Source organism: Pelobates fuscus, chromosome 4 (genome assembly GCF_036172605.1).
Source record: "Pelobates fuscus isolate aPelFus1 chromosome 4, aPelFus1.pri, whole genome shotgun sequence".
Lineage (NCBI taxonomy): Eukaryota > Metazoa > Chordata > Amphibia > Anura > Pelobatidae > Pelobates > Pelobates fuscus.
In genome coordinates this window covers 233,596,097-233,619,684 of record NC_086320.1, presented here as the reverse complement: position 1 = coordinate 233,619,684, position 23,588 = coordinate 233,596,097, and the positions used below count along the sequence as shown (strand labels likewise).

General features: G+C 40.8%; 1 protein-coding gene across 1 annotated transcript in view; it reads left to right on the top strand.

The window, feature by feature from the left end:
* DNAH5 (dynein axonemal heavy chain 5) overlaps positions 1–23,588 on the top strand; it is a 193,295-nt gene that overhangs the window by 50,385 nt on the left and 119,322 nt on the right. Inside the window, exons 25-33 of the mRNA XM_063451949.1 lie at positions 4,446–4,664; positions 4,996–5,058; positions 5,833–6,071; positions 9,575–9,815; positions 10,577–10,776; positions 11,568–11,721; positions 11,841–12,004; positions 12,475–12,631; positions 15,258–15,470. Coding sequence (XP_063308019.1) covers positions 4,446–4,664; positions 4,996–5,058; positions 5,833–6,071; positions 9,575–9,815; positions 10,577–10,776; positions 11,568–11,721; positions 11,841–12,004; positions 12,475–12,631; positions 15,258–15,470 — 1,650 coding nt within the window. The remainder of the gene's footprint in view (positions 1–4,445; positions 4,665–4,995; positions 5,059–5,832; positions 6,072–9,574; positions 9,816–10,576; positions 10,777–11,567; positions 11,722–11,840; positions 12,005–12,474; positions 12,632–15,257; positions 15,471–23,588) is intronic.

Sequence of the window (23,588 nt, the reverse complement as noted above, 5' to 3'; positions counted from 1 at the left end):
GTTATTTTTTTATTTTCAATGCTCACCCTCACATCAAGGAAGTCAACAGTTGTCTGACTAGCTGTCATTGTAAGTTCAATATTGGAATTTGCCATATTGATTGAAGCTACCATATCTGAGGCAGTATCTAGATCTATGATGAAAAACAGATCATCAATAAATCTCGCATGCATCAGAATCTTGGTTTTGAATGGTTCCAAAATGTGTTCCATCTCGAATCTGTACATGAAGCAGTTGGCATACATAGGGGCCATCGTCGCACCCATCAAGGTGCCTGCCACCTGGCGGTACCAACTCTTTTCAAAACGAAAATAATTACAAGTTATACTGCTTCAAGCAGTTCCATGGTATACTCAATAGGTGGACCTTGGTAATATGGTGATTCAGCTAGTACTTGTCTTGCTGCTGCTATACCTTCCAGATGGGGGAAGACCGTGTATAGACTTTTAACGTCGCAGGTCAGTAGCATTACTGGATCCGGGGGTAATTCTATAGCTGAGATGCGTTGTAAAAAAGCAGGTGTATCCTTCAAACACGTCGTCAAATTCGCCACTGTATCTTTCATCAGGAAGTCCAACCACTGGGCTATTGGCTCTAGAATTCCTTGTTTAGCCGACACAATGGGCCGTCCTAGAGGTTTCTCTACATTTTTATGTACTTTGGGTAGAGTGTATAATATAGGTGTCCTTGGATTCAGCTGTGTCATAAATTCATACAGTTCACTGGTTAAATAATTAGCTTCCAAGCCCTTTTGAGCATCTTATCCAGATGGCTTTGTAATTGTGCCGTGGGATCTTTGGGGATCTGAGAATACGTCTGTTGGTCTGATAGTTGGTTTAGGATCTCATTCCGGTAATTCGCATAGTCCAATACAACTATACCTCCACCCTTATCCGCTGGTCTTATCACTATTTTTTCGTCACATGACAATGATGTAATGATTTGTCTATCTCTGGTCGTACAGTTGTAGTGTACTTTTTGTTGTATTTTGAAGATGTCTTTGGCTTCTTTGTCTACAGATCGTAAAAATGTTTTAATCGTGGCCTGATTAGACATTGGGTCAAATGTGCTCTTCGGTTTAAATTTAGTTCTTTGCTCATTTTCAGTTGGTGAGCAGTTTTTAAAGAAGTCTTTTAAACGCATGGTACGTCCAAACCTAAACAATTCCGTTTCCCATTGAAGTTGATTAGGGCCGGTCATTGGGACAAAAGATAAACCCCTGCTGAGTAATCTTAATTCATCAGGGAGGAGTTTTCTAGAGGAAATATTAAATACCGGTATCATTGTTGAAATCGTGGGGGTTTCCCTCTTTACCCAAAAGGTTCTCCCCTTCTGGCCACGTCTTGTGATAAACCCATTTCTAGTGCCTGGTTTCTGTTTTGATTCCTCGTTTGTATCCCTGAGTGTTCCGTCTGTATCCCTTCTAAAAAAGGCACAGTGCTAGTGCTAGCTTCGGGATGGGTATCTGACTCTGAATTTGACTCCCCCGAGGTTTTATCTATAGTGAATTGCCTTGGTTTGCGAATAACTCTGCGTTTCCTTACGAATCTAGGACGTTCACTGTGTCCACTTAACCACCTATATACTGTATGTTCTCTGTAATCGAATGCTACTTTTTCTTGTTTTTCCCTCTTAAAGCGTACAAGATCTGTTTTGTATTGTTTCACGTTGTCTTCCAATTTCAATAAGGTTGGTGCGGCTTCCACAGAAGACAAGAGTAACGTCTGTTGTGTCTCCAATTATGTTATTCTTCTGCGTATTTGTACCAAGTCCTCTCTTACGTCTTCAATGATGACAAGCATTAGATCGGGTGAACACTTGTTCAGTACGGCGATCCATTTTCTGCAGACTTTCGGCTTCAATCTGCCTGGGGATATTTTTCACCCTGAAGCCCCTGGGAATTTGTAATTTTTTGTGATATTCGGATAGAAATAATCCGTGTAAATCTAGATCTGTTTCATGCTTTTTTAGTCTAAGTAATTCAAAATATATTTCTCGTAGAGTAGTAGTATTAGGCAAATCTGTGGTAGCCTCCGACCACCTGATTCTATCAGCATCAGAGTCATTATATTGCCATAATTCAGCCTGTTCTGTCAAACCTCCAGCCAGAGTGAAAAAATCCTCCATGAAAAAAATAATCAAATGTTTATCAACAGCAGAAGTATAGATCTTCTCTGTGTCAAGCCCAAAAAAATTTTTGTAACGTATGTAAACTGTATCAAATTATGCCTAAATAAGGTATTTGAAAGTGTTCAAAATATAGATACATTTGTAAAAGTAACTTTTTAGCAAAAATCTGGGGTACAAGCCCTAAGTCCAGGGTGCAAACACATTCGGCATTGCCATAAGCCGCATGAAAATACAAAAAAATACAAAAAGTGCTGCACTCACTGTATCAAAAGGTTAATTACCGGTGCTGATCGGCAAAAATATAGACAAGGAAGTAGATCGCACTCTAGGGTCTTTCAAAGTAAAAATTTACTTTTAATGCTCCAAGTAAAAAAACTTCAACGTTTCAGTCTAAACATTTAGACTTTCATCAGGACAAGGTAAGCTCATAAATCAAACATCTATATATACCAACATCATTTAAACATCAATCTTACCCCACTTACCCCACCTGGGTCTAGGCCTCCTGTAACGAGTAGCCCGGTCAGTTTGCGCGCCAAAATATATATATCAGAGGTAAGGCACAAAAAAACAAGCAAGCAGGAATCAAATTTGACAAATAATAGAAAAAGTTCAACAGCGTGATGTCTTTCCTTAACAGTAATGATTTCTTCCAGATATTTCCCATACCTGTTACCAAATCTGCATATTGAACTAGAATATGCAGGTGTAAACCATTCTTTTTTTTTACATTCTTTTATACAGAATTGGATTGACATTTATGAGATTGTAAAATATTTTTCATTGAAAATCTTGAAATAAGTAAATGCTAATAGACATGATACCAGTGTTTGTCAGTTTCTATGTTTTCTTATCTGAATTTTCCATTTAAAATCGTTTGGTTTGTCATTGTGAATATATGACAAAACATTCTAAGTATGTGTAGAAAGAGAAATTGCACTGAAAATTAGCGTACACATTTTCAAAGGGATTTCTAAATACCATGAACACTGCAGGTCGGTGTAGTGGTTATGATGCATAGTGCCTTCAGTGTTTTCTTGGCTCTTAAAGCGGCACTGTCATGGCCGAATCCAGTTGTTTGTTTTTTTTAAACCCCCTCCCGACTCCACTACATCTTATTGCCCCCATATTCACCCCCAAATGCCCCATAAGTCCCCCATATTACCTATTTTTTAATCTTTATTTTCTGACCGGACCTAGGTCCTGGGCGCCGCCCTCTTTGTGTGGGTAGATGTGTGGGACAATTCATCTGCCCACAGTAGATAGTGCTGTGAAATTCCCGCACATGCCCAGTTAAACACTGGAATCGAACAGGAATTTCATCTATCCAATTATCAGAAAGACGAATAAATGAATAAAATTTCCAATTAATGAACGAATGACCTCTTAGTTCGTTTGGTTTATTACAAGGAGGGAGCCAGCTCCCTCCTTGTAATATGTAAAAATAGAAGCGTCAGGGAGCAGTGCTCCCCGCCACTTCCTAAACCCTTCCTCACTCTATGGGGGTCAATATGACCCCCATAATAGCATAAGGGAGATTAAAAGCTCCCGAATGATAGCGAGTAGGGGCATGTCTACTAAACAGTGAGCAACCTATTGTCCTCCTCCCAGCCCCCACCCATGAGTGGCAGGTGGAGGCTCTGAATGAAAATGGGGGGGACACCTATTGTCCTCCCCTCCCAGCCCCCACCCCTGAGCGGCGGGTGGGGGCTCTGAATGAAAATGTAAAAAGTGGGGGGAGGGACCTATTTTCCTTCTTCCAAGCCCCATTCCTGAGCGGCAGGTGGGGGCACTAAAATAAAATGGGGGGAGGGGGTGGGGGCTAAAAGTGAAAATACCTCCCCAGGGGCTAGGGATCCCCAAGAAAATGTAAGTACTACCTACCCCCCTCACCTTAAAAATAGTGAGGGGAGAGACCATAAATCTAAATCCCTGTAATAAATAAAATACTTAACATTTCATGTCTTCTTTTTTCTAAAACATTCTCTTTTCATCCCAAAAAAGGCCAAATAAAAAACCATAATACCCGTCGAACTTGTAAAAAAAAAAAAAAAACCCGACTGCAAAAAAAAATTCAGACGTCAAATCCGTTTAGTTGCATAGCCCCCACTTGTGGGGCATGGGTGGGGACTCGGGGGAGGGGGAACGACACTGTGCCTGCAGTGTCCCTTTAAATTACAATATAATGATGCTACACTTATACATTTACTAAATGTCAGAACATTATAATGTATAAATGACACATGTAGCTGATTGTAACCTAATATTTTTAAGGGCAGATGAGCTTTTATGCAATTATGTAATCTTTTCATTAGGAATCATATGCTATGTTGAATAAGTATGAGCTCCTGGTGGCAAAGGAGGAAACAGAAAAAGTGGACACACTGCGCTATACTTGGGAAAAAATTCTGGTTCGAGGAAATGAAGTGCAGAATGAGCTTGTGGCTATTCAACCTAATTTTAGAGGAGAATTGATAAGCACTGTCCAAAACTTCATTGAAGACTGTTCTGATTTCTATTCTGATTATGACGGGGCAAGTATTGGACATATTAAATACAATTAAACTGTATTCCCCTCCCATCTTCCTCAATTCAGTAATTGTGGACATCCATCCCCTAAAAGATTAGAAGACTATATTAAACATGTATAATGTTTCACATTTATAGCATCTGTATTCTACTTCCTATTTCTATGATACTATTGTCATCCATATTTTGTTAAATTTTAATATGTTTTGCCATTTCAGCAGTTGAATATTTTAGCCATTTACTTTATTTTAATGCAAGAGAAATTGAGTGAGACAAAATATGATTTGCACTTGAAAATGTGTTGAATTTACTAAATGTTCTACTTTTTACCTCCAGAATGGACCAATGATTGTTGGCCTAGCTCCTCAAGAGGCTAGTGACAGATTGATCATGTTCCAGGTAAAGCCAATCTGTCATTGTTTTTTTGTGATGCTAAATATTTAAACCCATATTAATTTTGGTGGCTTTTCTGGTAGTTTTATATTTTCAATACATAGTGCTTGAATGAGGAGAAATTGAAGCACCTTATGTGGTGCATCCTTCAGCATGTGTTAACTATTTTTGAATGGTGTTTATAACTAATTGTTCACCGGCTGCTAGCCCTGCCAACAGGCAAATGATACGTATTTTTAAAATAGTTGTCGAAATGGTCACTTCTGGACGAGGTAAATCTGGATAAAATTGTACGGCGTTATGAGAAGCTTTTGCAAAATTCTGATGCTTAAGTTGCATTGTTCCTATATCACCACTATGTGTCACTATTGCATTGTTCTAATTCTGTACTTGAAATAACATGGTTAAGTGAAGGGACCAGACATCCTGCTTAAATATGATGCATATTGAATATGTATTTAATAGAGTTGTTTTTGCAACAATGCTCCCTGTATGATGTAGAGTGCAGGTTAAAAGAGAAATCTGGTCATGGTCATTGAATGTTTACCAGTACAAAATAAATGTTGTGTATTTGTCGGTGCTCAAGAGCCCCTAATGCATACCATAGTAATTCAAGTAAATTAAGAGGTTTTATTTTTCTACAAAGTCAATACTCTGAATGCTTTTTTCTATGTATCATAACATTTTAGGGACAACAAAACAAATACATTCTATGTACTTCTTCAATTCCTGAGTTTTGTGTTAATTGCCCTAAACTGATTTTTTTTTCTTTCATACCAGAACCGCTTTGACAATCTCTATCGAAAATACATTACTTACACTGGTGGAGAAGAGCTTTTTGGCTTGCAAGTTACTCATTACCCTCAACTATTGGAAATAAAAAAACAGCTTAACTTGCTTCACAAATTGTACAGTTTGTACAACAATGTAATTGACACAGTGAATGGCTACTATGATATTCATTGGTCAGATGTAAACATTGAAAAAATCAATAGCGAACTTCAAGAGTTTCAGAATAGGTAGGAATATTCTTTCTGATATGCTAGCTTTTGTTTTTATTAACACGAGGGGCAATTTGCTGGTATCATTTAAAAGTTGTGCAACTTAACTCAAATAAAGAGTTCAATTTTATTTTATTTATATATTTCTGAGCAATCATGTAATTGTTATCTGACTGTTGATAATTAGTGATGTCGCGAACATAAAATTTTCGGTTCGCGATCCGCGAACGCGAATTTCCGCAAATGTTCGCGAACCGGGCGAACCGCCATAGACTTCAATAGGCAGGCGAATTTTAAAACCCACAGGGACTCTTTCTGGCCACAATAGTGATTGAAGGGCGGGGGGGGGGGGGGAGACCTACTCTCCTTACACCCCCCGGCCCCCACCCCTGGGCGGCGGGTGTGGGCCATAAAGATAATGAGGGGGGGGGCTACTGTCCTCCCCCGAGGCCCCCATCCCTGTGTGGCGGGTGGGGGCCATAATGATAATGAGGGGGGGGACCTACTGTCCTCCCCCCCCTGCCCCCACCCCTGGGTGGCGGGTGGGGGCCATAAAGATAATGAGGGGGGAACCTACTGTCCTTCCCCCCCCTCTCCGGCCCCCACCCCTGGGCGGCGGGTGGGGGCCATAATGATGAGGGGGGGCACCTGTCCTCCCCCCCAGCCCCCACCCCTGGGCGGCAGGTGGGGGCCATAAAGATAATGAGGGGGGGACCTACTGTCCTCCCCCTCTCCGGCCCCCACCCCTGGGCGGCAGTGGGGGCCATAAAGATAATGATGGGGGAAATACTGTCCTCCCCGTCTCCGGCCCCCACCGCTGTGCGGCGGGTGGGGGCCCTAAAAAAAACAATAAGGGGGGACCTATAGTCCCCCCCTGGCCCCACCCCTGAGCGGTGGGTGGGGGCCCTAAAAAAACAATAAGGGGGGACCTACTGTCCCCCCTGGCCCCCACCCCTGAGCGGTGGGTGGGGGCCCTAAATACTAATAAGGGGGGGACCTAATGTCCTCCCCCTGGCCCCCACCCCTGAGCGGCGGGTGGGGGCCCTAAATACAAATGCGGGGACCCTAGTCACCCCCTCGCCACCCAAAAAAAATGTATCCCCTTACCTACCCCCCTCACCCTAAAAATAATGAGGGAAGGACCTTTAACTAAGAACCTGTAAAAAAAATTAGAAAAAAACAACTTACCATTCGATGTTTTCTTTCTTCTAAAATCTTCTTTTTCAAGCCCCAAAAAAGGCCAAATAAAAAACCATAATAACCGACGCAATTAAAAAAAAAACAATAAACGAGCACAAAAAAAATTAATCCATCTTCACCCATGGAGGGCTCCGCGCAGACTGAGCTCTGCAGGGCGGGGGAAGGCTTATAAAGCCTTGCCACGCCCTGCAATTAGGCTAAGAACACTCTGATTGGCTGGTTTAAGCCAATCAGAGTGCTCTTTGTCATTTTACACATGGTGGGAAAATTCCAAAGAACTTTCCCACGCTGTGTAAAATGACACAGAGCACTGTGATTGGATGGATTTCAAGCCTAATTGCAGGGCGTGTTAAGCCTTCCCCCGCCCTGCAGAGCTCAGTCTGCGCGGAGCCCTCCATGGGTGAAGATGGATTTTTTTTTTTTTTTAAATTGCGTCGGTTATTATGGTTTTTTATTTGGCCTTTTTTGGGGCTGAAAAAAGAAGATTTTAGAAGAAAGAAAACATCGAATGGTAAGTTGATTTTTTCTAATTTTTTTTACAGGTTCTTAGTTAAAGGTCCTCCCCTCATTATTTTTAGGGTGAGGGGGGTAGGTAGGGGGATACATTTTTGGGGGGGAGGGGAGGGGGTGACTAGGGTCCCCCCCCTGCCGCTCAGGGGTGGGGGCCAGGGGGAGGACATTGGGTCCCCCCCCTTATTTGTATTTAGGGCCCCCACCCACGGCTCAGGGGTGGGGGCCGGGGGGATGACAGTAGGTCCCCCCTTATTGTTTTTTTTAGGGCCCCCACCCACCGCTCAGGGGTGGGGGCCGGGGGGATGACAGTAGGTCCCCCCTTATTGTTTTTTTAGGGCCACCGCTCAGGGGTGGGGGCCGGGGGAGGGGACATTAGGTTCCCCCCTTATTGTTTTTTTTAGGGCCCCCACCCACCGCTCAGGGGTGGGGGCCGGGGGGGACAGTAGGTCCCCCCCTTATTGTTTTTTTTAGGGCCCCCACCCACCGCTCAGGGGTGGGGGCCAGGGGGGTCAGTAGGTCCTCCCCCTTATTGTTTTTTTTAGTGTCCCCACCTACCACTCAGGGGTGGGGGCCGGGGGGGACAGTAGGTCCCCCCCTTATTGTTTTTTTTAGGGCCCCCACCCACCGCTCAGGGGTGGGGGCCAGGGGGGTCAGTAGGTCCTCCCCCTTATTGTTTTTTTAGGGCCTCCACCTACCACTCAGGGGTGGGGGCCGGGGGGGGGGCAGTCAGTCCCCCCCGTTGTGATTTATGGCCCCCACCCACCGCGCAGGGGTGGGGGCTGGGGGGAGGACAGTAGGTCCCCCACCCTCATTATTTTTCTGGCCCCCACCAGCCGCGCAGGGGTGGGGGCGGGGGAGGACAGTAGGTCCCCCCTCATTATTTTTATGGCCCCCACCCAACGCTCATGGGTGGGGGCGGGGGGAGGACAGTAGGTCCCCCCATTGTGATTTAGGGCCCACCCACCGTGCAGGGGTCGGGGCCGGGGTGGAGGACAGTAGGTCTCCCCCTTATTGTTTACTTAATGATGACGAACAGGCGGCGGATCGAACATCGCATGTGTTCGCCCGCGATGGCGAACGCGAACATGCTATGTTCGCCAGGAACTATTCGCCAGCGAGTAGTTCGGGACATCACTAGTGATAATGCTTTAAACTTGTTGCTCTAAAATTCTTTGTCTCAAAAACATAATACTAATAATGCAATATCATATCATTTTGCATCTATCTTAGGAAACGTACTAAACAAATCATTAAACCGTAGGTTTTAGTGTTTTAATTTCTTTGACAATAAATTGATTTCATGTATTTTTAGAACTTTTTTGACTTGGGAAGATGTAATGTTTTCTAGACAAATTAGTCTATTATTCTACAGCAGCAGAATTCAATACAAACAATTTGCTTGCTCCTCAACCTTATTGCAGTGTTGAATAATGAATAGAATGCTGAAAGTGAACCAGAAGTTATAGGATTCTGAAGTATGGGGGCTATTTACAGAAACATAGGTATAAATCCGCAACAAAGGTGACATGAACTTTAAGGACTAATATCTGGGATGTCACACTACCACCTACCAGATGTTGATGGACTCCCACTCCCCAAATCCTTTAAATGCAAAATAGGGCACAGAATTGTGGGAGTTGTCATCCAGCAATCGCTGGTGAATACAGTTGGGAAATCCTGACTTGGATCTTTTAACACACTACAATAAATGTTATTGCAATCATATAAGCAAATTCACATCACAAATTTTACAAAATATTAAGATTGTGAATATTAGAATTTCAAAAATCTTGTTTTGCCTTCTGTAGATGTCGCAAGCTTCCACGGGCTTTGAAGGAGTGGACAGCCTTTCTGGATTTAAAGAAAACTATTGATGATTTCAGTGAATGCTGTCCACTTCTGGAGTTAATGTCTAATAAAGCAATGATGACTCGACATTGGAAGCGGATAACTGATGTTACTAATCACCTTTTTGAAGTGGAAAATGAAAGATTTAAGCTGCGAAACATAATGGAAGCACCTTTATTAAGGTGTAAAGAAGAGATAGAGGTATAATGTGTTGGTGAACATTTAATTAAAAATGTGAAAACCTTGTTATTGATATAGTTACTGATTACCACATCACCGTACAATAGTTAAATGGTACATGCAAGTAAAAATAACAAAGCAAGTTAGGTACACAAGGTAATCCTTCACAATAAGAAAGCATCCCCACAATATGGTGTTGTCACCACAGTGCCTCAATGTGAGAGTAGTCTTCTCAGAGTAATGAGCTGTGCTGCTTGTTATGACTCATGTACCATTTAGCTATGTTCCAATTAGACCAGAGGAATTCATTCAATGTATTTGCTCAGTATCCCATATGCCTTGAAAAACTCAACAGGTCATTTGCCACAGTCACCGCCATTAAGTTTTGGTGGATGGCCTTCTGTAGCCAGAGTTGTACTTATGTCATATTCTTTCCATTTTCAGTATGTGTAAATATTGTTAAAAGTGGTTTGGGAGTATTTAAAGTCTGAGATGTTTCTTTTAATCCAATTGATAAAGCTGTCAATATTTATCCTGGACTGGTTCGGGTTGCTTTATGCTCTTCATTTAGATATTCTTTCTGACAAATTCTAAAGAATTTGAGAAACTGGTGCATTATTTTAAGATCATCAAATGCAATCATATGGTCTTCATCAACATAATTTGTAATTTAAGGCAGTAGGTTGCTCTGGGACTTATTTAGGGCTTCCATTTAGTTAACTTTAGTGTTGCAATAACACGATTTCCCTACTTTTGTCTATATATTTGTTTTTATAAATTAGGACATCTGCATTAGCGCAGTCAAAGAAAGGGATATTGAACAGAAATTGAAGCAAGTGATTGCTGAATGGGACAACAAAACCTTTACTTTTGCCAATTTCAAAACACGTGGAGAACTTCTTCTGAGAGGCGATAGCACTTCTGAAATCATAGCAAGCATGGAAGACAGCCTTATGATGTTAGGCTCTCTTATGAGCAACAGGTAATGTTATTCCAAATTGAAATGCAATGACCACTGGGCAATGTATGTAATGGGTTACATATAGGTGCACAGCTACCGGAAACTATCATATAAAACCTGCCAACATTCAGCACATTAATATTACCATATGTTTCTACATATATTGCCAAAGACAAAAATACATTGTTTCAGATCCTTTTTTGACTTGGTATAAATATAAGGACATTTTGTTGAATGGAGACAGTAAACCTCATAAAAAGGGTATGGACATCCACCAGCTTTGTTCTGCAAAATACAACTTCAAAATGTGTAAAACAAACTTACAAAAAAGTAAGCAAAATACACTCTAGTGTTCTCTGTAACACATTTATTGAGACACATAATTATCTCATAAACGGCTCATTGCCAGCTGACACAGAGTGTACTAAGAAATAATGCCTTAACTAAAATGAGATGGTATGATAATGTAGAGGTTTGTACTTGTGCTTTATTAGATTATCCAAAACTATTGGAACTAGTGGGACTGTGGGAGAGTGTCCGACACTACAAGGTGAGTGTGAAAGGCACACAGATCAGCCTTTAATTGTCCCTATTTAGGGATCATGGGCATGAAGAGCAGTGAAACCTGTCATTGCAAAAAGATTCAGGGCTACAGGGCCCCACATTCGCCAAGTTCCCTCACCGATGTTCATACATAGAAGAAGCTGAGACATACCAAGGAGATGTCAATATAATGTTGTTTTCAGAAGTGAAATTTTGTGTAAACTTGTATGAATTTAGAGTCTGTTTCATCTGTGATAATTCAATTCAAGGTACAATACTCCATTCAAAGCACAAATTCAGAAATGGGTTCAGTATCTCTCGAATACAACGGATATTATTGAGAACTGGATGACTGTTCAGAACCTGTGGATATACCTGGAAGCAGTGTTTGTGGGAGGTGATATAGCAAAACAGCTTCCAAAGGTAACTGTATAACACGATAAAGAAAAACTGTGCTACGGCTGTCTCAGTTGTAGCTTGTGAAAATTAAATTTTATAGATAATTTGACATGGTACATTTAATTATGTTTTTCATTCTAAAGGAAGCTAAGCGTTTTTCAAATATTGACAAATCTTGGGTTAAAATTATGACTCGTGCACATGAGATGCCCAATGTTGTACAGTGCTGTGTGGGAGATGAAACAATGGGACAACTTTTACCTCACCTACTGGAACAGCTTGAGATCTGTCAGAAGTCACTTACAGGGTAAGCACAAAAAATAAAAGTTTTTAGATTAGGTTTGTATTTGACTTATTATGGATCCAACACAAATGAGAATTTGATGACACGAATAAACAAATGTATATAATTTAACTTAATTAAATTAAATGTAAATCCTTAGAGACAAGAAGTGTTTTAAATACTATTTTTGATGATTGTTTTTTTCTTCTTCATATACTGTAAGTTTTGTAATAGGGTTTAGCATCTGTAGAAAGGGGATAACTTCAATAATACTTTTACAGAAACAATTATAAATACATGGAATTCAGTTTCAGAAAAAACTGTGAACAAGGTTTTGAATACTTCAATGATGCATTGCAGTCCTTAGAAAACAAAAGCAAAAATTCTGTACTTTAGACACACGTGTTAGCAGACTTGATTTTCCCTTTAGTCATTCTTTACCCTTAATATTGTTGTATTGATTGGAATGGTTATTTTTTTAAAATCTCATTTAGATACTTGGAAAAAAAAAGATTACTTTTCCCTCGCTTCTTCTTTGTTTCGGATCCTGCACTTTTGGAGATTCTAGGTCAGGCATCAGATTCTCATACTATCCAGGCTCATCTCCTCAATGTTTTTGATAATATAAAGACAGTGAAATTTCATGACAAGGTATGTAAATATCTTAATTTCTTAATACAGCCAATCACTCTAGAATTAAACTTGAATAGACAAATTCAATTTGTATAAATAATGATATCCAAAAAATACATTAAAATAAATTGATTCTTATTCAACAGCAGGATATGAACATAAAACACGCAATTTATAAAAATAGCACTCAAAATATGGCTAATGAATAGGCTTAGGAATGTAGGACCTTTGTCTTGGCAGGAGCGTGTGTTACGAAATAATCAGTCAGCTCCAGACATTAAGAGATATCTATAACCATTGTCACATGAGTTTTTCAGAGCTTCAGCCAAGGATTTCATAGATCAAACAATGTCTCTTTCACATTCTAATTTTGAAAAGCAACAACTCACAAGCACACAGTGAGGGGGTATAAATATAGTAGAAATTACCCTTATCCTCCAAAAAACTGTAGCTGAATTAGGATTCTTCCAGGTCTTTAAAAGCATACAGGAAACCAAAATCTATACAGTAAAATAATGATGGAAACAAAACTCATAGACTAATATTGTAAGCACATCATATAAAATCAAACATGTGTCTAATGCACTCACAAACATAGGTTTCATTGAAGGCACATCCCAAGGAAGTGAAGTCTCACAAGACCAATGGCACTCAAAAGCAAATGCTCTTATCATCGCCAATGTTATTAAAAAACAAGCAATAATATACATACAATAAAAACAGGAAAAATAATCTCCCTTGCAGAGTCTAGCCTTACTTGTTTTATTTGGATCAACCTGACCTTCCTCAGAGAAAAAATATTTCTGCAATATTATTATTTATTTTTTCCCACATGTTCTTCCATGTGCCTTCAATAAAACTTATGTTTGTGAGTGCATTAGACACACATTTGATTATATGTGGTGTACTTACAATATGATTCTATGGGTTTTGATTGGACAGCCACAGGAAGTCTGAACTAAGATAGAATGGGTAAAGGATGCAGACAAAAAATGTACAAATAAATACATGCATATTTTCCTTTGGAGTATATCAATTAGAGTTTTTTTTTTTTTTTTACATTTTATTTGGCAGTGGGGTGTCCCTTTTAATGTTTCTTGTTTATTTTAAACCATTGCCTTATAAATAATTTTCGTAACTGAAACTGCTTGCAAGTGAACAGTTATTGACAAAAACATTTTATTATTAATAAATATGAAAAAATTTCAAGATGTGTACATTATGTATAAAATAACAAAAATGTGTGTGTGTGTGTGTGTATGTATGTATATATCTACTGTGTGTAATTCTTTTTAAACCAATGGCCCTAATTTCAAAGGCCCTCTGCATCATTCCTGTGTTTCCTACTCCGCTTCATTAGACTCTCCCTGAGTCTCCAGTCTTTTAAGAGATCACTAAAAACACACCTCTTTATGAAAGCCTACCATCATCCTAAGTGACGTTGCAATTGCCCTTATACTTCCTTTGCTATTGCAGTCAAGTTCACTTCCACTCTTTTGGTTGTTCTATACACCTTTTAATTTGACACAGGCATCATATCGATCAGACCCCCTCTCCTGATGTTCTACCTCTTGCGTTTCTTTATCCCTCTCTCATAGATTGTAATCTTTCCTTACCTTGTATCTCTGGCAATATTATTTTGTATGTGAATTGCTTGTTATCAAACATACCCATTGTATAATTGAAAATCTCTGCAGAATATCTTTGCATTATTTAAATACTAGTATACATATACACATAACATTATAGATTTATATCTAAGGTATGTGTATGTATTGGATTTGTGCAAAGTGAATACATTTGGTTTGCCTATATTGATTCAGCCAGTCAATTCGGGATTCGTGCATTTGACATTTTGTTCGGATGAATTTTGTCTATGTGATTGTTTCGGGAAAACCGATTTGGATGAAGCAAAACTGAGGGAAAATTGGTCAAAATGTACATCTAGATATAAACATAAAATAAATATTATGTATATATTTTGCAGTACACTGATAAAAACACATTTTACCCTTTGTTTGGTTCACAGAGCAAATGAAAAGTAACCATAAGAGGGAAAAGCGTTAAATAAACATATATTTATGTTTTTTTTTTTTTTACTTCTCCTCTGTTTTTCTCTCTGTTGGTCATGTCTCACAATAAATCATCCAGTTGCAGTCCTCTAACCATTAATAATATTTGTTTTGTTTTTTTCATAAATTCTTTTTTTTTTTTTTTGCATCATGGAAAGAACTCAGGATCATGAAATGAAATGAATTTGTTTGTCCATTGTCTTTGTTTTATTTTTCCTGCTTTATCCATAGTGATTCATACTACAGGAGTCAAATTATCATGTCTATCAATTGTACAATAACATATTTTTGATACCTAGTCTATACCCACAACCACCTATCTACACACGAGAAAGCTTTTCATCGGAAAAAAATGACAATGCAATCTGCTTGGTTTGTTAAAAGTGTGATGTTTAATCTCCATTTCACCTTAATATTCCATAACGGATTCAGCGCTGATTGAGCAATTGATATCTCAGGACTTACTGTGGATACCTCATATACAAATCATTAAATGATTTATCAGCAGACAGAAATTATAAATATTCTTTTGTAGATGTACATATTTTTACCATATTCCTTTATTATGATAGGTTTATGATCGGATCTTGTCCATATCTTCACGGGAGGGTGAGACTATCGATCTGCACAAGCATGTCATGGCTGAGGGCAATGTGGAAGTTTGGCTCAATGCCCTTTTAAAGGAATCTCAGTTGTCTCTTCATCTTGTGATTCGACAGTCAGCACTTGTCATTCAAGACAGCGAATTTAAACTGATTGAATTTCTTTCATCATTCCCTGCTCAGGTAAATGCCTCATAGTTTGATGTAGTTTCAACAATTTTGTTTAAATTTTATCAGCATAAAGGATGGGGTCGATCAGTTTCATATTTGTTAAGGGGGAATTCTTCCTTGAAGTTTGAAACATGTAAGGCGCTAATATCTGGTGAGAGCTGTTGGGTGCAAACGTGTGCAGTTTTTCAAATGTGATGCTGTTGCCTTAGTGGTTCAATTTTAACTTTTGAAAATAAATAAAATACATTATTATTGGAAGTACTGTAGTGGTAGCTGTCATTTTTCTTTTCTATAACAGTTTGATAATACATTACCTAGGGATTGCAATATTTGTAAAAAAAAAACGAAAAACAAAAAAACAAACAAAAATAAAATAAACAAGATATATATGAACAATAATAAAGGGTGTCTCAAAGGAAGATGGATCGGTGTTCTTGTACATAGTGAACGGTGCGTCCCAGGATGTTAGAGTAGTAAGAAACTGCTGAGCTTGGACTGTATAACCAACAAAACTTGAATGATTATGTTGTGATTTTTAGCTTTGCAAAGATTCCATTGCCAATTTAACGTGCTTGGTGTGTGTATTAATAGTTCCACCACCAAATCCCTAGTAATTAAATCCAATATAAATTACACAAATCTAACAGCAAAATTATATAGTAGTCAATTTGTAGTTTTATGTGTGCAAATATCTGATACTTGTCAATTGTCCCTATACAAGTCAATATCTGGCAATCATTGAGCTTACTGATTTCAAATATACGATAATTCCATTATATAACTGAAATTCGTTCATAGATTAACTGAATTCATTCATAGATGAACTAAAATAGTTAATTTATTGATGAATTTTGGACACTTATGAACACATTTTGGTCATAAAATTCATTGAATTAAAGAACATTGTAAATTGATTAACTTAATGATTGCCAGGAATTTATTTTATTAAGACAATTAAATATTAACATATTTGCACATATTTGGTATGATGGTAAGAAAATTAATGGGTAAAGGAGTGATAAGTTGCATGGAACATGCATTAATCAGCCACAACATTAACACCACCTGCCTAATATCATGTAGGTCCCCCTCATGCTTCCAAAACAGCTATGATGTGTTGAGGCAAGGTCTTCACAAGATCTCTGTACATGTCTTGTGGTATGTGGCACCAAGACATTAGCAGCAGATCATTTAGTCCTGTAAGTTGCGAGGTGAGGCTTCCATGATTAGATCTGTTGTTTCACCACATCCCACAGGTGCTTAATTGGATTGAGATATGGGGAATTTGGAGGCCAAGGCAACACCATTAAAATTCTTTGTCATTATCTTCAAACCATTCTTGAACATTTTTTGAAGTGTGACAGGATGCATTATCCTTCTGAAAGAGACCACTCTCATGAAGAGCTGTACATGGTCTGCAACAATCTATAGAGAGGTGGTATGTGTCAAAGTAAAATCAACTCAAGGTTTCCCATCAAAACCCAGGTATAACACTGCCTCCAATGGCCTGCCTTCTTCCCATAGTGTAACCTGCTGCCATCTCTAGGTAAAGCACACAGCCTTCCCCCTGATCTAAAAGAAACCATGATTCATTGATCCAGGCAACCTTCTTCCTTTGCTTCATGGTCCAGTTTGACTCTCACATCCCTACTGAAGGTGCTTTTGGAGGTGGTTATGGGCGTTCTGACCAGCCCCATACCAGCCCCATATGCAGCAAACTGTGATACACTGTGTGCTCTGAAACCTTTCTTTCATGGCCAGCAACATTTTTTTAGCAATTTGAAAATGAGCTCTTCATGTGATCATACCAGGCAGGCAAGCCTTTGCTTCCCACATGCATCAGTTACTCTAGGGCAAGCATGTCAAACATGCATGCGGCCCACGGTGGACATATTTGAGGCCCGCCTGCCCTGGGGCTGCTTTGAGCTGTGGCTGCGACCAGCAAGACAGGAAAAATATTTCCTGATTCTTGTCTTCCCGGCCACAAGAGGGCAGAGTGGCTGTGTGTCTGCTAAGCAGAGGAACCTTTGAGTTTGACATGCTTGGTCTAGGGCACCCTGACCCTGACACTGGTTCACCAGTTGTCTTTTATTGCACCACTTTTGGCATACTGCATACTGGGAACAACCCACAAGACTGAACATTTTGGAGATGCACTGACACTGTCATCATTCTTCTCAAAATTACTGGCCAATTTTTACTGCTTCAGTGAAAGAACTGACTACCATTGCAACAATATAATCAATGTTATTCACTTCACCTGTCAGTGATTTTAACCCCTTAACGCTGTTACAGCTTTCTATGCCGTCCCCATTTAAATGGGCTTTAAAGCCGTTTCGGCGGGATAGAACGTCGTAACGGCTTTCTGCCCTGGAGCCTCAGGAAAACTTACTTTCACGGCTGCCCAGGCAGCCCTCCCACGGCAAATCAGGCCCCCGGGGGCCATGTGATCGCTCTAAAAGAGCGATCACATGGCACCCTATAGCTGGCTGTTGATCTGTCAGCATAGGGACTGGCTGGGCTGTCTACAGTCCCTCTGCTGGTGGGAGGTGTAAAAAAAATTATTATTAAACATGTTTAAAATAAATGAAATATATATATATATATATATATATATATGCATATATATGTGTGTGTGTGTATATATATATATATATATATATATATATATATATATATATTATACATATAATATAAAAAAAATACAGTTTCCCCCGCACTCACACTTAGTAGTATCCCATAATGCCCGGTGCCATAGCCTGGACTCCAAATGTACAGTGTGCCAAAGGATAGCTGCTCACCGGTCTTTAAAATTCCAATATTTTATTTAGTTCAAGTTAAAATCAGAGACCAACGTTTTAGTCCCTATTCGGGACGTTCCTCAGGGTAACGTCATACGTAGCATATTTTAATATTAATATAAGTACATATATTAGTATTAAAATACACTTAGAATGAAGTTACTGTCAGGATCGGGACAGGGATCCAACACGCAGAGTACAAAGAGTGGAAAGGTACGTATACCGGGCCTTAGAATGGCCGGACTAACGTACCGAGAGTAATAGAGAATAGTCAGAGACAAGCCGAGGTCGAGGGAACGAGAAGACAGATAAGCGAGAGACAAGCCGGGTCAAGGGATAACAGAGATAAGCAGGGTAGTACAACAAGCCGAGTCAAAACCAATAGAGCAAACTAGAATACCAGAGCACTGAGTGACTAGACAAGCTAGAACCACGACAGGGCAATGAGCTGAAGTGAGAAGTAAGCTTAAATACCCTGGCTCCGGATGGTAGACACGCCTCTGACAAGTACCGATTGGATATCGGACACTTGAGTGGCAGGTCGCTCGTGATAGCGTCATGACGTCACGTATTGAGCGTACCGCTAGAAAAGGACGTGGATTCCTCGCGGTCGGTGTTTAAGTGACTGGATGAACCGCGAGGAACGAAGGAAACAGCTCGTTTGGACGGATAAACTACTAAGTCTCTACCTCTTTTAGAGGTAGAGACCTCAGGTACCCTGACAGTACCCCCCCTCTCAGATACGCCCACCGGGCGGAAGGAACCGGGACGAGATGGAAAGCGGAGGTGAAATGCTCTGCGAAGGCGAGAAGCATGAACGTCCTCCTGAGGTACCCAACTCCTCTCCTCAGGACCATATCCCCTCCAGTTGACCAGATATTGCAATTTTCCCCTTGAAATTCTGGAATCAATGATGGAGCTGACCTCGTACTCCTCCCGACCCTCCACCTGAACAGGACGAGGTGAGGAAACCTTAGAGGAGAATTTGTTGCAAATAAGAGGTTTCAACAAGGAGACATGAAAAGAGTTAGGAATGCGTAAGGCAGGTGGCAGAGCAAGGCGATACGCAACCGGGTTGATACGAGTGAGAACCCTGTAAGGACCTATGTAGCGAGGAGCAAATTTCATAGATGGAACTTTTAGGCGAATATTCTTAGTGCTCAGCCACACCCTATCCCCAGGAACGAAGACCGGAGCCGCTCTTCTATGCTTGTCAGCGTGTCTCTTGAACAACGAGGAATTATGTAACAGAATTTGCCGAGTCTGATCCCATAATTTCTTCAGGTTGGCGACATGATCATCAACCGACGGTATCCCCTGAGAAGAGGAAACCGAAGGAAAAATTGAAGGATGAAAGCCATAGTTCATGAAGAAAGGGCTAGAGCGAGTTGAATCACAAACAAGGTTATTGTGTGCGAACTCCGCCCAAGGGATCAAACCGACCCAATCGTCCTGGTGTTCGGAAACAAAGCAACGTAGATACTGCTCGATCTTTTGATTGGTGCGTTCAGCAGCTCCGTTAGACTGAGGGTGATAGGCAGAGGAGAAGTTCAATTTGATTCCCATTTGAGAACAAAAGGATCTCCAGAAACGTGAGATAAATTGAGAACCTCTATCAGAAACAATCTCCGAAGGAATCCCATGTAGGCGAAAAACTTCTCTCGCAAAAATCTCTGCCAATTCAGGAGAAGTCGGAAGTTTAGGTAATGGCACGAAATGGGCCATCTTTGTAAATCTATCCACCACCGTGAGAATAACAGTCTGTCTCTTGGAAGCAGGTAAATCTACGATAAAGTCTATGGACAAACAGGACCAAGGTTTCTCAGGAATGTCCAAGGGGTGTAACAGGCCACAAGGGGATGTATGAGGTTGCTTAGTCTTGGCACAAGTCTCACAAGCTGCGACGAACTCCTCAATATCTTTTCGTAGTGAAGGCCACCAGAAATCATTGGATATCAGAGAGTATGTCTTGCGAATACCAGGATGTCCAGCTACTTTACTTTCGTGAAAACATTGTAAGAGTTCCAGTTGGAGTTCAGGAGGGACAAAGTTTCTTCCCTCAGGAGTGTTTCCGGGTGCCAGATGTTGTGACTTCAAGATCTGGTCAAGTAGCGGAGAATGGATCTTGAGACTGGTATTAGCAATAATATTGCATTTGGGTACAATGGAGGACAAAAGTGGTTCAACTGAAGCAGACGGCTCATATTGGCGAGATAGCGCATCGGCTTTAGAATTTTTTGACCCAGGTCTGTAAGTCAGAACGTAATTGAAATGGGTAAGAAATAACGACCAACGAGCCTGCCTGGAGGACAAACGCTTGGCCTCTCCGATATAAGACAAATTTTTGTGGTCCGTTAGAATGGTAACAGGATGTAATGTACCTTCCAATAAATGTCTCCACTCTTTCAAAGCCTTGATAACCGCTAGTAATTCTCTGTCACCAATGTCATATCTGCTCTCTGTACCAGACAATTTTTTAGAGAAAAATCCACATGGATGTAATGGTTTATCAACACCCAACCTTTGAGATAGGACAGCACCTAAACCAGTCTCTGATGCGTCTACCTCAAGTAGAAAAGGCAGGGAAGTGTCGGGGTGAACTAAAATTGGAGCGGAAGCGAAAAGCTCCTTGAGAGTTTTGAACGCAAGAAGGGCTTCAGTAGTCCAATTCTTAGTATCAGCCCCCTGTTTGGTCATATTGGTGATAGGTGCGATAATTGAAGAATAACCCTTAATAAAGCGCCTATAATAATTAGAAAAACCAATAAATCTCTGTATGGCTTTAAGACCTTTGGGTAAAGACCACTCTAGAATGGACTGGAGCTTATCCGGATCCATCTTAAATCCCTCCCCCGAGATCACATAGCCGAGAAAGGTTACCTGGGTTTGATCAAAGCTACATTTCTCCAACTTGCAGTACAAGCCATGTTGAAGAAGCTTGTGCAAAACCCTCCTGACTTGCTTGTGATGAGTCTCAATCTCACTAGAATGTATGAGTATATCATCTAGGTATACAATGACGCAATCTTGCTGAAATTCCCTAAGAACCTCATTTATCAGATCCTGGAATACAGCTGGTGCATTGCATAACCCAAAAGGCATGACTGTATATTCATAGTGGCCATATCGAGTATTGAATGCCGTCATCCACTCATGTCCCTGCTGGATTCTCACCAAGTTATATGCCCCTCTGAGATCCAATTTGGTGAAAATTGTAGAGCCCTTCAAACGATCGAAGAGTTCGGTGATCAAGGGAATCGGGTAGGCATTTTTAATGGTTATCTTATTTAGGCCTCGATAATCAATACAAGGTCTTAAAGAACCATCCTTCTTTTTAACAAAAAAAAATCCAGCCCCGGCAGGAGAGGAGGACCTCCTAATGAATCCCTTGTCTAAATTTTCGTGAATATACTCCTCTAGAACTGAGTTCTCTTTCGTAGATAACGGGTATACATGACCTCTGGGCGGCATGGTACCAGGGAGTAGGTTAATTTTGCAATCAAAGGACCTGTGTGGGGGTAAGGTATCGGCTTTCTTTTTGTCAAACACTGCCTTTAAATCTAGATACTGAGACGGAATTTGTGTCTCTGTAGGATTGTCAGAGTTAGTCGAGGTGTTGGTTAAGCAGAGAGGTGAGACCTTCCGCAAGCATTTCTCTTGACAATTCTGTCCCCATGAAACTATCTCCCCTGACTCCCAATTAATAATAGGGTTATGTCTCCTCAACCAGGAGTACCCCAGGACTATGGGAATAGACGGAGAAGAAATGAGCAGTAAGGATATGTCCTCTCTATGTAGGATGCCAGCAGTTAAGTTAATCGGTATGGTCTCACGGAAAATGACAGGCTCAAGTAACGGTCTACCATCGATGGCCTCAACAGCCAGTGGTGTCTCTTTTAACTGGGATGGAATAGCATGCTTGGCAGCAAAACCCTGATCTATAAAGCTCTCAGCAGCTCCAGAATCGATTAGTGCCATAGTCTTGACTACTCCCTTTTCCCATTTTAAAGAAACGGGTAACAGAAGCCTGAACTCTTTGTAGTTGTGAATAGAGGACAAAGTAGAAACACCCAAGGCCTGTCCTCTAGAGAAACTTAGGTGCGAGCGTTTCCCGAACGATTAGGACAATTTAGGCGTAAATGACCTCTGACTCCACAATACATACATAAACCCTCCCTTCTTCTGTACTGTCTCTCCCTCTCTGTGAGATGAGTACTGCCTATCTGCATAGGTTCAGAAATACGTAAGTCCTCGAACTCAGAATTTTGAAAGGTAGGCGCTAGTTTAAAGGAGGGTCTACGGGTCCTATCTCGAGTGTTCTGCCTCTCTCTTAGGCGTTCATCAATACGAGATATAAAGGAAATTAAATCCTCCAAATTCTCAGGGAGTTCTCTAGTAGCAACCTCGTCAAGAATTACATCTGATAACCCATTCAGAAACACATCTATATAAGCCTGTTCGTTCCACTTAACTTCTGCCGCCAAGGACCTGAACTCTAGTGCATAATCCACTAGTGTTCGATCGTCCTGTCTAAGGCGCAACAGTAATCTAGCTGCATTGACCTTTCTACCAGGAGGGTCAAAAGTTCTTCTAAACGCAGCTACAAAGGCATTATAATTATAGACTAGTGGATTATCATTCTCCCATAAAGGATTGGCCCATCTCAGAGCTTTCTCAATGAGTAAAGTAATAACAAATCCAACCTTCGCTCTATCTGTAGGATAAGAGCGGGGTTGTAATTCGAAATGGATGCTAATCTGGTTCAGAAAGCCACGACACTTTTCCGGTGACCCGCCATAACGTACTGGTGGGGTAATACGGGAAGAAGCACCTACAGTGGCTACCTCTAGACCTGAGACTGCAGGAGAAATAGAAGGAGTACGTGTCTCCTCAGGTGGGTTACTAGCACGAGACAAAAGTGCCTGTAGTGCTAGAGCCATCTGATCCATCCTATGCTCCATGGCGTCAAACCTGGGATCAGAAGAACCAAGCTGACTGTTTGTACCTGCAGGATCCATTGGCCCTGTCGTAATGTCAGGATCGGGACAGGGATCCAACACGCAGAGTACAAAGAGTGGAAAGGTACGTATACCGGGCCTTAGAATGGCCGGACTAACGTACCGAGAGTAATAGAGAATAGTCAGAGACAAGCCGAGGTCGAGGGAACGAGAAGACAGATAAGCGAGAGACAAGCCGGGTCAAGGGATAACAGAGATAAGCAGGGTAGTACAACAAGCCGAGTCAAAACCAATAGAGCAAACTAGAATACCAGAGCACTGAGTGACTAGACAAGCTAGAACCACGACAGGGCAATGAGCTGAAGTGAGAA